Source organism: Vespula vulgaris, chromosome 3 (assembly GCF_905475345.1).
Source record: "Vespula vulgaris chromosome 3, iyVesVulg1.1, whole genome shotgun sequence".
Lineage (NCBI taxonomy): Eukaryota > Metazoa > Arthropoda > Insecta > Hymenoptera > Vespidae > Vespula > Vespula vulgaris.
The window spans coordinates 407,013-423,164 of record NC_066588.1 but is presented as its reverse complement, the minus strand read 5'-3'; the positions used below and the strand labels follow the sequence as shown (position 1 = coordinate 423,164).

Sequence of the window (16,152 nt, the reverse complement as noted above, 5' to 3'; positions counted from 1 at the left end):
AAACATTGATTCTATAATTGAAATCATAAATTATCGAACTTCGTACTCTTCAAATACAATGACATTTCTGCTTTCGATGATACAATACTTACCTGCATATTAGGCATTCTATCGAATAACGTATTGTATCGTAAAAATAGTTGCTGCGTTCTACATATTATTTGGAATTCATAATTGCACTCAAGATTAATATAATACATATCCACATTGCATTTTATTTTTACTACTTTTCTCTACGTATTTTCAAATTGTCATCGTTTTATTACAGTTATTACTTTATGCAATACATGTCCGATCCCAATATGTATACGTGAGCTTTTGTATATTACTGGAAAATTGACAGACCTGCATCTTTGCATTACAAAAACTATCGTGGTGTTATGTTTATCCTTATCATATATAAAAGGGATTAATTATAGGGTAGTTGCTTTACAATTAATATTATCATATGTACATTTTAGTAACACGGAGAATGCCAATTCTCTAAGAACATAAAAGAGATTATCACATTAGCATAAATTTCAATAGAGAAGGTTAAATCAGAACCTTTATTTTTACTACAGCATCAACAATATTGCGACAAGTCCTCTGCTTGAAATTCTTATACATCCTGGCTCCCCTTTTATGAAAGTATCAAAAATATCCTTTCTAGCACTCATCTCCCAACAGATAACAGAAACGATACATTGTCGTGATAGTAAAATCATTAAAAATATAACTAAATTATCTAAGGTAGAGCTCACCTGCATGGGGCAGGTCCTTTGACTATGATTTGTCCTTTATCTCCCCTTTCCAAAGAAAAAATAATCATCAGTAATGATAAAAACTGTTTTGCTTAATGCTAAATCGACTTCAAGTTGTAAAACTAAGTAAAATTTATAAATATGGTACAATTGATAATAAGCGATAGAGCAATAATAGATTAATTATAGATACGTATAGTTAATAGCATTGTATCGTTGAAACTTATGGCGATTTGTTTTTAAGTCCTCTCCTTAGTAATAATAGAGTCGAGAATTTAATCAAACGTCCGTTCTCAATTTTAATTTTAGTGTATCTTGTTCTGTTGAACAACCACCGCATGCACCAACCACCATTGCGGACTAGCAGTCACCTTGACTAGCTTTTTTCAAATTTCTTTCGTTATCTCCATTCCTATTCCCATTGACATAAGTGTCCTCTGGGCCAAACTCATTATCCACTGTAATTTTCAAAGTGCAAATCAATCTCCAGGATGTTCAGGGCAGCTACGATTCACTTGAAACCATTTATCAATGCAACTGAAAATATAATTGTAACATATGATATTATTCTAAACACGTACATGTTTCCAATTTGTTTAACAAATAATACAAAATAACGCAAGTTGAATTTTAGTATACGTACTTTTTATGATATATACACAAACAGGGCAAGCGGGCAATAACATCACCAGGCTGTAATTCTTCCAGGCAAATTACACATTCTCCTTTTTCATCTGCTAATACGTCCTCTATAATTCGAAGGAAAAATTATTAAAAGCTATTTACAAATGTCTATTCTATTATATAACAATTATGACTCACCATTATAACTGAGACGTGGCTTGGTCAGGCACATTACCAGGTGACACTCAATATCATCCGGTAGGATAAACTTAGAGCATACAGGACACTTTAGACCTTAAACATAAGTATACCTACTGAGTATGTGTACATTGATAAAACAAAGAATACCTAGAAAGAAGTATACCATAGAAAACTCTTCTCACACGATGTACAGGCACAACTTCAGCCTCAGACTCATTCAAGCACGAGCTCACTATAATTCCCATAATAATCCGAACCTAACGTTGACCGACCCATCCCATGTCGAGATTTTATATCCCTCTCAATACTATTCCTATATCATTTTCAATTATCACAATTTAAAATTTACACTGAATAAGCCAAACCATCATCGATTGTGTACGGTTACCGGGCCAACCGAACCGGCAACACGTGTAGCGACCTCTTTAAAACGAGAGTAACGCCGCATATATAATTTTTAACCAAAAAGATTATTTCTCAAATGCTCTTAAAACTTTATCGACGGAGCCATGGCATCGATTAGATCATCTAATACCGAAAATAAAAATACATGGAAATACGCTGTTAATTCATTTTCTTTTAATAGGAATTGATAATTTATTGTACTTTTAAGCAATTATATTTTAATTAGCAATATACACAAATCTTTAATCTAAACACTAAAATCTTAGTAACAACTAACACTGAATATAATAGTTGTTTCTATATATAATAGTGATTTGATGCAACAGTTTGGCGTTATGAAAATACCTCGTTTGACGCCATGCGACGTTATTCGTCTATAAGATGTTTAAATAATTTACACTTGTCTCGTTTTTATATACAAGTGAGGAAGTACGTATTTTATTTATGAATATTATGTTTCTGTAAATAATATAAAAAAAAAAAAAAAAAATCTAGGAAATAAATATTTTTGTTGTGTTGGATATTCTACCGTAAATATGCGTGACGAATTGTTGAAAGACTTTCCTGGATCATATTACATGTAGTGAATTGCTACAAGTAGTAACCTCGATTAATTCCTTCAAAAATTTTTCTTTAAACTCCTCGATAAATCCCTGAATTTCACTTACTGATACATAATGGGCTCTTTTCATATACGTTATGTAAAGCTTTAGCGTTGTGAGATAAATAAAGAACTATTATCGTCCATAAGAGATTGCAAATTCTGTTTACATGTAACAGCTACAAAAATACTATAAGAAATACAATAAAGACTCTTGAAAGAACTTCTCGGTCGCGAAAAAATTTCTCAAGATCTTTTTTCAAATATTTGTTGAAAAATTCATAGAACACGTATGAGAAATGTGAACAAAACATTCGGTCGATCGCATCAAGAAAGAAATCGTGTTTTCTTTTGTACATAAAGAAATGTTGTTATCCCTATTATTGTAAGAGGAGTTATAGGTCTTTTCTCCAACCTTTTCCCATAAAATATGCGTGACGAATAGTCAGAGAATTTTCGTAGATTATTTTAGAACACGTGGCAAAGCACTACACACGCGCCAAAACAAACGCCCCCTGTCCTACCCGCGATCGCAAGCGGCAAAACTAAGTATGTGAAATTTTACGAATACAACATAACCTCCTTATCGGTTGATCAAAATTACATTAGTTTCACGATTACGTTTCTCATCATAAATGCAAAATCGAGAGATACAGTACTTGGAATGACTTTCCTTTGTTTTAATGAAGGATACATGAATTATAATCTTCGTTGAAAAACTATAAGAAGAAATCAAAGCATAAAAACTAGATCTACTTTCTGTATAGAATATTATGTGATGCCCTTGAAGATAGCAATATTAGGAATCAAGCAACAGTAATTGTTATATAATCTTTGCCTGTATAGCATTATACAAAGCAAAATGAACTATGTACGTTTATAATAGTCAAATGTATATAAATATAGTATTCTAGATAAAAAAGAACATTTAATTTTATTATACAAAAGCAATTTGCCAATAGATCATATTTACGTAGATAAAAAGGATATAGATTATGTCGGTACTCTATACACTGGGACAACCTACCGTTAAGGGACCAGATGTGAGAAGGCAAGCTGTGAGCGGCATATACCCTACCACTATCTTCATCTGCATCGTCCGAATCAAGTTGTGGCAATCCAAGAGCCTGAGCTACTCCAACACCGACGGTAGAGGCAAGAGCACCTTGTTCTCCTGAAGAAAGATCCGGTACAGAACTGAGAGAACGTGCACGTTGTCTATTATCTCCAGATACTCGAGAAGTCTGCGACTGACTTCCTTGTTGATGTTGATGCTGCAACACGCCAACACCTCCAGGCAAGGAACGAAGCACAGAAAAGCCTTGCATCGTGGTCTCATTGGTCCCAGTAGATGATTGACTGTTGCCTCCTGCAGATTGTGCTACGGTACTTGCCCTGACACCCATTTCAATTACTATTAAAATCACGTATTCCCTCAGAATCTTTCAATTCTAATTTCGATAGTCTTGTTTCTTTGTTAAAACAGTATCTATTATTTCGTTCCGTGGTTCTGGCAGTGGTACATGCACTGATACAGTTTCCACGAACAATTTCCGTGCTCGAATTTTGCACCGCTGGCAACACACACTTGAGATGTTAAATGATTTCACCGGCAAGATTACAACACTATGTGATTTAACTTAGGCCGGAATTTTACAGGCATTCGCCACGACAAGCAAGTCATTTCGCCCAAGAGCATATCAGCGGCTCGTCGCGCAAAACATCCCCCGACATCTTGCGATAAACTTCCTAAAAGTCAAAGCGGTCAGCTTATGCAGATATTCCAGTTTTGTCACATGCGTTTCCATCTTGGTTTACGAACGACTTTTGAGTTAGTTCAATATTTTGACAAACACACAGATTAGTTTAGAAGAATTGTATTCCAATTTTTGTCGAACATTCATTCGTTGGACTCTGGTTGTATCATCATAATACCTTATAGGTTAAGCTTTCGGATTGGCTATCACGTATCATTTGTCCAATCAAGAGTTTGAAGATTGAATCCAGAGAGAGAGAGAGAGAGAGAAAGAGAGAGAAGAAAATAGTTGTATTATATAAAGTTCTACTTCATATTTTTTTCTACAATTTATATATTAAAAAATTTTTTTAAACTGATCTGCAATTGTTAGTTAAAAATAAAATATTTGAAACTTTTATAAGGAAAGTATAATATTTATAGTTCGCACAGTATATTGTCAAATGTGTTCTGCGCGTGCGCGCATGTGTATATATAATATATGAACGTAGGTACGATGTATAAATGTATGTATGATGTATGTATGATGTATGGATATATACATATATATATATATATATATTTTTATAAATACAATGTATATACAGATGTTGTCAATATAAAAATATCTAAAGAGATAGATAATCTTCATACAGGCATAATGAGTTTAAAAATGTTAAAAATGGCACATATTTGGTAAATTAATTAATAATTTTGACATAGGTTATGGATATCAGCCTTTGGGTCTGGGCTCAAAGAGCTCCAAGCAGTATCAATGCATTTCTGCAATTTTAGTTTGGTTTTGGTCTGATCATCAGCATTGCATATTTTATCAATTTCATAATGTTCGTATACTAATCCATCTATCCATTCATCTAGACCAGGACCAATTTTATTCTCTGTAACTTTTTCATAAGAGTGCTGCTCATGGTGTATCATCAAATTTACAAAGTTTGACCATTTTTTTGTTATTTCATCTGTATTATGATAAGTATCGTCAGGCATATTGTTTACTTCCTTAGCTTTTTCTTTGTCAATTTGTTGATTTTTCCAATAGGATAATGGAGTTACTAAAAAATTTATTTTTGCTACTAGCAATGAGTCAACCACCAATAACACATGCCAAGTACCTATTACCAAATGATCACTAAGTTGTGGTCTGACATGTCCCCCCTGAGAAAAATAAAGAAATATAATTAGAAATACTTAAAGATAGACAAACTATAACTTTAGATAATGTAAATATATTATTACCAATGCTACACCATCTTCTATATGGATATGATTAACATCTGCTAGTTGTCCATGTGGATCAACCCAGAGCACAGAAAAATTTTGTGGAGTTGTAATTGCATCATCAAATTCATATAACAAAACTGGATTTGAATAAGGGCCTATACTACCCATCACATTTCTAAATGTTTGTTCTTTCTGGTCATATTCAATATTAACAAAAAGACTATGAATTTTCCCTAACCATAATCTATTAGTAGAAACATTATGTCGTAAATACACCAGAGCTTCAATCTTTTGTGTATATTTATTTTGCAATATTGATGTCTCCCGAGGTTCTATATCACCTTCAGCAAAAATTAATATTCCAGTAAATCGATTTTCTCGAAAATATGCCGTTGTTTCTGTAACGCGTACATTCTGAAAATTGACATTAAGCTTCTGGAAAGAAAGTCTTGCTAAAGAATGTGACACTGTTAATAACGCATCATCTATTGGAGGACTTAAATCTGCCTTATGATAAAGACTTTGCCAATATGCATCGTAACTATTAGCTCTGACAGTCATGTTTGCTCTTTCGGGATATAACCATTCTTCTACTCTATCTATAATTCTTTGATCTATGATAGGTTCAAATTTTCGTGCAAAGAACAAATTACGATCAGCAGTATTACGTATTCTACTGAAATCTTCAAGTTTAAAATCATTTGGACTACAGCCACACCAATCGACTACAGCTTTATACTGACATTTACAACCCAATTTTCTTTTCCAATTAGTCACATGAAGATTATTGTCTACATAACTATCACAAAATCGTGAGTTACGTAATACAGTATGAAAAAAAGATTCGGCAGGTAATAAGGTATATTGAAATACTTTTAAAAGATCAGCTACTAAAGAATCTGGGTTTGGATTAGAAATATATTCTACAAATTCTCGACTTAAAGCTACCCAATCGCTGCCTCCATCAATTTGAATACCTGAAAAATTAATACATCATGTCTTCTTTACATAAACTTTTTAATTTGCAAATTCCAATACTTGATTAATAAATATACCATTTGGCAATTTTCGATCTCCTATTCTCCACATTCGTGCTTCGCATTCAATAAAAGTTTTATCCAATCCTTGCTTAGTAATAAAACGTTGAACTTCTCTTCCGTGTGATTTAACAAAGTTCATACCTTTGTTCCAACTAAGAAATTCCGTTAACTGAGCATTGGTTTTCACAGGAAAATCAGATTCTGATAAATTTACAAGAAAATCCCAATATTGCTGGTGTGCAAGTATTTGTCGTGCAGATTTTAAAAAAGTTGTTAAAAGACTTGCACCACCCCAAATAGTTGCATGTCTCATACCTTCTCCTCTTGCTACTTTGATATTATTAGCCTTACATGATTTTTCTATTTTTAACATTTCACGATATAAATAATCTTGTCTCTGAAAATGCATGATATGTTACTTTGAACGAGATAATTACATCACTATAAAATTCAAATCCAAAATATTCTTACAGCATCAACGTGAATATAAAATAAGTGAGATGGATGATATAAAATACTGATAAGTCGCTTAATTTGTCGACTAGCTCTACCGTTCACAGTTAACAAGTAAGCTATGCGTGCTGCCTTCTCATGCCCTGTTTTTGAACTTGAATTTCTTGCTTCTTGAGACTTAAATTCTGCAACATATTTATAAACATCTAATGAAATCTATTTGAATCTTAAATTTTACAGCCCTGTGCATATTTCAATGGAGTATAAATTACTACTAAAATCATAACAAATTTAACTTTAAGAATTTTAACAAATTAAGCACATAAAATCGTACAACATATACTAATTAAATGCCATCACCTTTACAAATAAAATGAATCCAAAATAAATGATTATAGCTTCTGTGCATTCAATACAGATATACTTATATATTTCTTACTTTGGATACCAGTCCAGAAAACATTAATTGTTAAATAGCCTCCACATAATTGCTTTGGATTGCCAGAGCATTTCATATTACAACTAGAGTCTGGTAAATGTTTTATTTGAGGTGGTTCTTCCATTCCACAAAAACATTCTACACTGTAAAATCGTCCATAAAAAATTAATACAGATATTTGAACATTATATAAATATATAATTACAAGACATTAATATCTGATACTAACGAGTATTCAGTACCAGCATATGGATATCCTGATTGAAGACACATAAAAGCACAACGCTCTGGAGAATTGTTCCCTTTGAAAATATGGTAATAACCAGAAAGTACTCTCAAGGTTTTATCATCTTGGAAACAACCCAAGTTTACTGGCTTATTTGAAAAACCTAGAGAATGTGAACACAAGGATTGTATCCTTTCTGGATATAACAAACCCTGCTGACTAAGGCACGTCACATTGACAATGCGTTGTTTGCATATTTGACTTTGTGCACGTGTCACTGCACTTACAGCTTCTCTGCCAAGGACTTCGCAAGCAGGTGTAAAATTTAATGACTTGCGATCTAGCATTATTCTGGCAGTGCGATTACGATGATATTGAGAAGATTTATTTGCTTGTTTGTCAGGTGGAAGTTTCAATTGACGTGAGCCTTTTGGCAAACCTTCATTTTCTTCCGATTGCAATACATCTTCCTATTAATAAACGATATAAAAACGACTCTTATTAAGCATATAAAGTTGGTAAAACAACGTAAACAGAATATATGTTCAGATATTTGTATTTTTATAATATCTTTTCGAATATACATACAAAATCGTTATTGAAAGATTAAAAGGTTAGATTTCACTTACTCCGTCCGCTGATGATTTTCCAAGCTTACGATTATCTAAACCAAAAAACGAGTGAGCTAAATAAAATTGCACGCAAAGGACAGTTATACCGAATACAAACAATATTCGATATTTGCGAAAACAACTTGAGGAACGTCCGACCGTATAACTTTTGGCTACCGCCATCTTTTTCCTTTTTGTATTCTATTAAGATGCTTCCTTATTAAAACCTTAGATCGTAAATCGAATGATATGTACTAGTATGAAATCGTAAATTTATAGTCGAGTATCATTCGTAAATGGTACGTAACTAATTTCTATCTAACTGCCATCTGACGTTTGTCGAAGCAAATAATACTGAACAAGAAAAGAAACGTTTGAAAATCATATATAATTATACGTTATGGACATTTCATCCGATATAGTCGATACAAATTTGTTTGAGAATCTGGTAGTTCGTGGTACTATAAATTTGTCTGGAATTGAGGTTAGACTATGATCGAAACGATACAAAGCATATAGTAATAAACTGTAAATGTTTTTTGTTTGAAAAGTCTAAATGGCTAGTCACGTATATAAAAAAATGGCGAACTTACCAATAATACATAAAACGAGAGAGGATGACGTTCTTGAATGTTTCCTTTATCCCAAATTTTGTTATGCATTGAACACAGATAATATAACTGAAGCACAACTTAATGAAGAAATTGCGAGATATTATCAAGAAATTGCACCGTATACGACTGATTATATTTGGCATAGAGATGCCTTAGTATTCCGTCCAAGAACCAAACAAGCAATGATGCTAGAAAGAATTCTTGACAATTCAATGGTTATAGAAGGTAAATGATACTTTTTTTTTCTATTACTACCTGCATGTTAATGTCACGTTGATTTTAATAAATACTTGTTTTCTTAGATTATCAAACTGTAGCTCACATTTATGCAACTTTACATTTTGATGAGGATATAGGAGATGAATGGTTTACAGTATTTCTTATATACAAATTGACAAAAGTGTTTGATGGATTAGTTGCTAGATTAGTAGATTCAGATGGTGAATTTCTTTTAATCGAAGCTGCGAATGCGTTACCTCTATGGGCTAATCCTGAGACTTGCCAAGATCGTGTTTTTATACATGATGGGTTACTTCACATTATTAGAGAAAAAGGAAAGTCATTTGTAAATTTGTTGAATAACATTAATCGTATTCCACAAAATTCTAGAGTATCAGATAAAGTACAGAGTATATTAAACAAACGCATAGATATCTATCCAGAGGAAATATGTAAAAGGAAACATAAGGCAAGAGCTTTTTTACCAGAAAAGGCTGCATCTATTCTACGACAGGAACCAGGGCTCATTGGGCCAATAATTAGAACAATTTGTCATTCGGATCCATTCGAACGTAAAGTAAATGAATATATTTTTTCTTAATTAATAATGTCGTACAGAAAAATTAGGCTTGTTATTTGATATTAACATAATTTTAGGTTTGTCGTGCCATGAGGTATTTTCCACCTGAGCAACGTACCATGGTTAATGTAAAAATGACTAAATGTTTATATGCACTGGCATCGCATAGTCGGTATACCGGTGATCCAAGAACAGGTTGGAACTTACCTCCTGCAACTAGTTCCAAATATAATGCATATGTTCTTGGTGTTAAAATAGCATGTGGTCTAGAAATGTTAGTAGCTCGTGCTAATGAGGAACGTAGAAAAAGAGCAAAAAATGCAGCAGGAATAGATAATGAAGGAAAGTCGATATCAAATGAACATTCGCTCAATGCATTTTTGTCTCGTTTGGAAGCTAGTGGATATTTCAAAGACTTGTTGGAAGGCAGTCAAGAACGTGAAAAACTTTCAGTTATAGCAAAAGACTACTTTTTAAAACACTTAAATTTAGACGATACGTTACTACATAATGATAAAACAGACGCAGAAAAAGTTCTAGAAGCATGGGAAAATATACAAACGAATGATGTTGAGATGTATGGTAATTACAACAATGATTATGTATTAGTAGGATAAAAGTAACTAAGAGTGTGCTTTCATGCAGATGCATGTGACTTAGTCAATTTAGAGTAAACTACAAAATAAAAGCTTTCTACATCGTATTTTGATATCTTCATTAAGTTAAATCTAAAAAATGTTGTAGTTACATATATTGTATACTTTTAGTTACTTCTTTAGTTTTGTATTAAAAAGATAATTGCATGCATAAAGAAGGTAATATGCATGTATATTGTATCTATTTTTTCAATTGATTACTGGTAAGTATGTATTTGGAATAATATAAGTTTGGTATTATAACTTCTTATACACTATTTGTAAATATACTTTATTGTTTATTTTACAGCCCAAGATGAAGGTACATTAAGTCCTGCAGACAGTGACAGTTGGCTGAATATAGATCCAGCACAATTAGAAATGCTTTTGAATCAACAATGGGGAAATAGTAAAGACAAAAAACATGAACATGAGCCATTGAGTCTTAGAGAAAAAGTACAAGCCTTTCTTAATCAAAATAGTGATATCGATGGCGTACAATTCGTAGAGTATGTTTTTTTACTTTAGTTTCAATATCGTTTTCGCAAAATAATTGAGTGTCGTTATGACTTGTGTTTATTTAAAGGGGTCAATCGGCGGATGACAATACAAGGCATGATCCAGATGATAATGGCAGAATAGAATTTGATGCTGATGTGTTTGATAGTACCTTACGCGATATTTTAGATTTGGTTGTGCCAGGCGGGGAAGGAGAATTTGAAGGGAGCTCAGAAGGTTCATTAGGTGGTGATGATGAAGATAAAGGTGGCGAAATGGATAAGTACATGCGATTGTTAGATTCGCAATTGCAAGCAGAATTAGTAAAGGAAGAAGAACATATTGATAATAAACACACTGATATAGTAGAAACAAACTTAATGGAAAGTATTCAAGGAGAATCAGGTGGTTCTGGTCCAACTGGAAATATAATTGGTGGTCCCATTCGACGGCTCATGCATTTGCAGTTACAGTCTCCCACAAAAGTACCTCCTGATTTGCAAAGTTAATAATTCTTTATTGAAAGTTATAAAAGAAAGTCATAATAAATCAAATTCATCTTTGCATGTAAATATTGATGTAGGCCTTACTGTTTGAAGCACATAAATATTTGATACTATCACAATATTTACTATGCCAAAGCAATATTATGATAACAAACAGGTGTGCTCAGTTAGAGAATACGTTTACAGTCTGTCTGTATGATCTCGAACTGACGTCATTATAGACAAAATTAAATTAACATCATATCATCTTTGTCTACATTCTTATATTTTCACAATTCATATTGGTTCATAGTTTTCATATATTTCATAGTTCATATAGTTCATATATTTCTATTTTGTATAAACTCAATGCAACTGTAATTATGCGATTATTTTATACATTTACATATATACGTATGTTATTGTGAGTTTGTATTATTATGCAAATGACAAGTTCACTGTTTGTCCTGGCGTCAGTATGAAAATTGCTTTTTATACTCTCGTGAACACACCTTATTTCATGCTATAATGATATGTGCTTGTGCTGCGAACAAAAAAGAAATAAAATAAAAAAAAAAAAACAAAGTTGTCAAACGTTAGAAACGCAATTTCAAAGTCGTATACATCTTCCGCGGATAATGTTTAAAGTTTATAATGCATCTATCCATTATAAATATTCATGATTAACTCAAATAACATATCTTATAAAGATAAACGTATGCACACATTATTGATATAAAAGATTATAGATAATAATTAATGTTTGTAATGCATAAAAGAGCTGTCCATTAGGTAAAAATTATAAAAAATATGAATTGTTACTTCTACAATCTATTTGATGAGCCATGGAAGTGCAAGAAGTTAATTGTTTAATTTGCACATTCCATATCATTATAATAAATCATATATCATATAATTACATAAAAATCAACAAAACTAAATTTCTTGAATATTTATCAAACTTAGTACCAAAAAATTTGTACCTTTTTGTTATACATTTCATCATTTGGCTATAACTAAGTCCATTTTCACTTTTGTAAATAATCAGCATTAATAATGGCATTATTGTTATACAGATATCTGTATATTTCAATTTTTACTAATGCATAAAACACACACAAACACATACACGTCTCTAAATGACATACATATAGATCTGTACAAAACTCAATAAAGAATTCCTATCATACATTTATAAAAATTATTTTTCATATCTTTGTTAAATACAAATTTATTTATTATATTACTTTATTTGCTCTATAATATAATTATCATTTATTTTGTTTTGAACAATTAGTAACCACTGGGTCCTGGAACAGCTGTGATATCTTTGATTGCTTTACTTTGTTCTTTACCTGTTTTAATTTTTTCTTCAGATATTAAAGTCATTCTGTAACAATAATAAGCATACTATGTTGAACATTTATTTACTGATATCTTTAAAGTCTTGTATAATTATAATATCATCTAAAAATATATTCGAATAACAAAAGTAAACACAAATCATATTTTACCTTGATTTAATTGCTTGTATATTGGCAATTCTAGGATCTATTAATTTTTCTTTTACAGATGATTTTAAAGATGATGTTCCAGAATAATATATAATAGCACATGGTACAAGGTTCTCATCTATTAATCGTGCTTCTGGATTTAAAATATGTTTTGGTGGAGCAGTATCTATGAAGTTACCAAACAAAATGATGTATCTTTAATTGACATATTCCTAATTTAAAAATGTTATGACTAATACATGGTAACTTACAAAGAGTAAAGTCACAAGATGTGTCGCATAAATAATTTCTGATAAAGTCCTTAATAACTTGCACAGATTCTATAGGTTTAAAACAAGCTTGGAAAACCAATTGATCTGGAAACTGAATACGAATCACTGTCCTGCGATATTTATTCAATTGTTCTAATATACGTTTATCTTGTTCAAGTTGACGTTGAGCTTCAGTCAAAAGTGGTGCTTCCTCTAGCTCTTCTCTCCTTCGTTTAGCATCTCGTAAAAGTATCTTTGCATCTTCGACTGTCAAATCGAAAAAACTATCTGGTAATTCAATTTTTGGCAATGCTTGTGCTACAGCTTGATCAAATACTAATGCATTTCGTTCTCCCAACTATAACACAACAATTACATTCATTAACTACCTAGATTAATATTTGTAGTATTATGAAAGTAAGATCTTACAAACTCTATATTTATCTCTTCTTCTGCATTTGAATACAAATTTGTATTAAATTTGTCCTTCATGTCATTATACTTTGACAGTTCTTGACGATCATAAGTATTCGTAGCATTATCCCTATCTGTATTACTGTCCGACTTTTTTTCTTCTTTTGTTCTAATGTTTTCTATGTGCTTAAAATCTTGTGACCTCATTTTATTTCTTTCTTCTTTCAACAATGCAATAGGATCTAATGCTTTGTCTTCATAAGACGTCGAGGAAATCCTTTGTTTATTATGCTTAGTACAATCATCATCTATGTGTTTTGAAGATTTTGGTATTAAAGTTGTAGATACATGTGCTTGTGTTTTTAATTGTACTAAATCACGATGTATCATCCGTAACATAGCTTTACCACTAGTAAGACCTAATGATTTCAAAGTCATTTCTTCTAAAGCTTGACCATGTACCTATGAAACAAATCTATTTGTATATGCTTCCAACATTTATATAAGATCTTATAAGATATACTACCTCACGATGCATATATATTATTACTGCAGTTTTGCGATCTTCACTAGGACATATAGTCGTTAAAACTTGTGCCAAAGTGACATCTGGTAAAAAATCACTCATTAATCGTTCACCATTCTCTAATAGTATACCCACTGTAACTTTGGATGTATTACGTGGCTTTTTACAAGGTACCATTTCCACCCGTGCATTATTAGATAAACCAGTAAAACGCAATATGGAATTTACATCTAATATCTTATTGAAGTGCCTACAAAACAGACAGTACATTGTAAATGATGGAAAAATAAATTTCGCGCGTTACTCACTTAATATCGTAATCGTTTGCATTATATCCATGCTTTTGGCAAACTTCTTCCAACACCTATAATTGTATATAAATTTGCCGGTTAACTTTTTTATGTAAATTTAATATAAATTCAAATTCAAGAATAAGCTTCAAATCAATATTAAATATTAATCTATTTACTTGTAAAATAGTTGTATTTGGAGTAACTTGAACATTCTGTCGACGACCGTCGGGTGTAAGAACAATGACACTTTTATTTGCCGCCATACTAGATTGAAATCTGAAGTGGTCACGCAACGAACCACACAGTAAACAGCTGACTCAGAACTTTTCTATTTCCGACGATTCTTTCTCTTTCCCTCTCCCTATTATCTATTTGTTTCTTTTATAGTTGGTCGAATTCGAATTCCCATTCGACACTCATACTAAGGATTTAACCTTCTAGACATACTATGTTCGTTCCTCGCAACGTGGATCATTTTCAAAAAACATAGCACATTGAAAAAAAGAGTTTCTAAGTTCGGCAATGGTACTTTTAGTTAATTGGCAGGAAAAGTATCAAATGCGATGAAGTGGCGACCCTGCTTCTTCGATTCAGCTCGTATTACGTCACGAGAGTTTACGTTCTCTTCTGGCATAAACAAATCTATGAAAACAAAATGTCTGCGAATCGCGATATGTTTATTAACAGATGTTTGTATGCGACCTGACGTACTTCATATCGCCGTACAAATGATTCGTAAGATGCCAGAAAATTTGTGGCGTAATGGCCGTGTCCTTTAACCGGTACCTTATCTTGCCGGAAATCGAAAAAAGTGAACTAGAGGTTGACTCGAGAAATAAGCGCGCGTACACGAATAGAAATTTAACAACAAATTGGTTTGGTGGTCCGACAACCCCCGTGACTTCTGTGACCGTCCCTCTTTGCGTTTTGGGCGAGGTTCAATTACGTTTTTTGTGTCCGGACGATTTAGAAGAAGTTCGTGCACTTTGCCAAGATTGGTTTCCCATAGGTGAGACGAATATTATCTCAATTTACGCTTTAATATATGTAGTGGAAGATAACACGGTAGTTCTATTTTTACAGATTATCCAAATTCATGGTACGAAGAGATAACAAGCTCTTCAAGATTTTACGCGTTAGCTGCAGTATATGGTGGAGTAATTATAGGACTTATTGTTGCTGAGATTAAACCGTATGTCAAGTTAAACGAAGAAGATCGTGGAATTCTGTGTCCTAGTCTAGGGAAAGATTCTTTAGTTGGATATATACTTAGTTTAGGAGTACGCCGTACATATAGAAGAAATGGTATTGCATCATTATTATTGGAGCAGTTATTGGCACATGTCACTGCTCCAGAACGTTCTTTAGTGAAAGCAGTTTTCTTACATGTTCTATCTAGCAATGTGCCTGCTATATTGTTTTATCAAAGGTGCCATTTTCGATTACACAGTTTTTTACCATATTATTATTACATTCATGGAAGGTGTAAAGATGGCTTTACATACGTTCTTTACGTCAATGGTGGACATGCACCATGGGGTATATGGGATTGGATTCGACATTTAGCCAGAGCGATGGCTAGTCTTGGTCCATGTAGAGTACCTCGATGGATTTGGCAACGGCTTTTATGGGCTACCACTATACTTTCTTATCACAGATGATACATCTTATGAGGCTGTGATATATCAAAAAAATATTAAGTTACAATTAAATTCACATAAAAATATATACTTATATAAAACTCCAAATGCAAATGAATTTAATATAAAAAAAAAAAAAAAAAAAAAAAAAAAAATAATCTTATAT

At 32.2% G+C, this 16,152-nt stretch overlaps 5 protein-coding genes across 7 annotated transcripts; 2 read left to right on the top strand and 3 right to left on the bottom strand.

Moving 5' to 3' along the window:
• Positions 1–519: 519 nt before the first annotated feature.
• Positions 520–4,514, bottom strand: LOC127062747 (E3 ubiquitin-protein ligase ZNRF2). 3 transcript variants are annotated; one of them, XR_007781187.1, is made up of 5 exons: positions 3,602–4,505; positions 1,566–1,661; positions 1,387–1,492; positions 744–1,280; positions 520–659 (listed from the first exon to the last, which is right to left on the bottom strand). XR_007781187.1 is itself a non-coding variant. In XM_050991447.1 (5 exons), the coding sequence occupies exons 1-5, from the start codon at positions 3,978–3,980 to the stop codon at positions 1,223–1,225; spliced, it is 558 nt and encodes a 185-aa protein (XP_050847404.1). In that variant the 5' UTR covers positions 3,981–4,514; the 3' UTR covers positions 520–1,222. The 3 variants fall into 3 exon arrangements, 2 of the variants coding, with proteins under 2 accessions (XP_050847404.1, XP_050847403.1); XM_050991447.1 differs by having other exon boundaries at positions 520–1,280; positions 3,602–3,748; positions 3,830–4,514; XM_050991446.1 differs by having other exon boundaries at positions 520–1,280.
• Positions 4,515–4,874: 360 nt separating this feature from the next.
• LOC127062701 (xylosyltransferase oxt) lies at positions 4,875–8,530 on the bottom strand. Its single transcript, XM_050991359.1, has 7 exons — positions 8,336–8,530; positions 7,710–8,176; positions 7,481–7,623; positions 7,060–7,226; positions 6,604–6,985; positions 5,564–6,525; positions 4,875–5,482 (listed from the first exon to the last, which is right to left on the bottom strand). The coding sequence occupies exons 1-7, from the start codon at positions 8,498–8,500 to the stop codon at positions 5,015–5,017; spliced, it is 2,754 nt and encodes a 917-aa protein (XP_050847316.1). The 5' UTR covers positions 8,501–8,530; the 3' UTR covers positions 4,875–5,014.
• Positions 8,531–8,720: 190 nt separating this feature from the next.
• On the top strand, positions 8,721–12,552 carry LOC127062709 (protein ecdysoneless). The gene is made up of 5 exons (XM_050991376.1): positions 8,721–9,156; positions 9,234–9,727; positions 9,808–10,312; positions 10,676–10,874; positions 10,952–12,552. The coding sequence occupies exons 1-5, from the start codon at positions 8,874–8,876 to the stop codon at positions 11,370–11,372; spliced, it is 1,902 nt and encodes a 633-aa protein (XP_050847333.1). The 5' UTR covers positions 8,721–8,873; the 3' UTR covers positions 11,373–12,552.
• An 11-nt stretch (positions 12,553–12,563) lies between these two features.
• On the bottom strand, positions 12,564–14,670 carry LOC127062717 (tether containing UBX domain for GLUT4). Its single transcript, XM_050991400.1, has 7 exons — positions 14,523–14,670; positions 14,362–14,417; positions 14,054–14,303; positions 13,543–13,989; positions 13,114–13,471; positions 12,863–13,028; positions 12,564–12,738 (listed from the first exon to the last, which is right to left on the bottom strand). The coding sequence occupies exons 1-7, from the start codon at positions 14,607–14,609 to the stop codon at positions 12,642–12,644; spliced, it is 1,461 nt and encodes a 486-aa protein (XP_050847357.1). The 5' UTR covers positions 14,610–14,670; the 3' UTR covers positions 12,564–12,641.
• Positions 14,671–15,107: 437 nt separating this feature from the next.
• On the top strand, positions 15,108–16,144 carry LOC127062741 (N-alpha-acetyltransferase 60). The gene is made up of 2 exons (XM_050991437.1): positions 15,108–15,355; positions 15,430–16,144. Exons 1-2 carry the CDS (start codon positions 15,109–15,111, stop codon positions 16,005–16,007), a joined length of 825 nt encoding a protein of 274 aa, XP_050847394.1. The 5' UTR covers position 15,108; the 3' UTR covers positions 16,008–16,144.
• Positions 16,145–16,152: the final 8 nt, after the last annotated feature.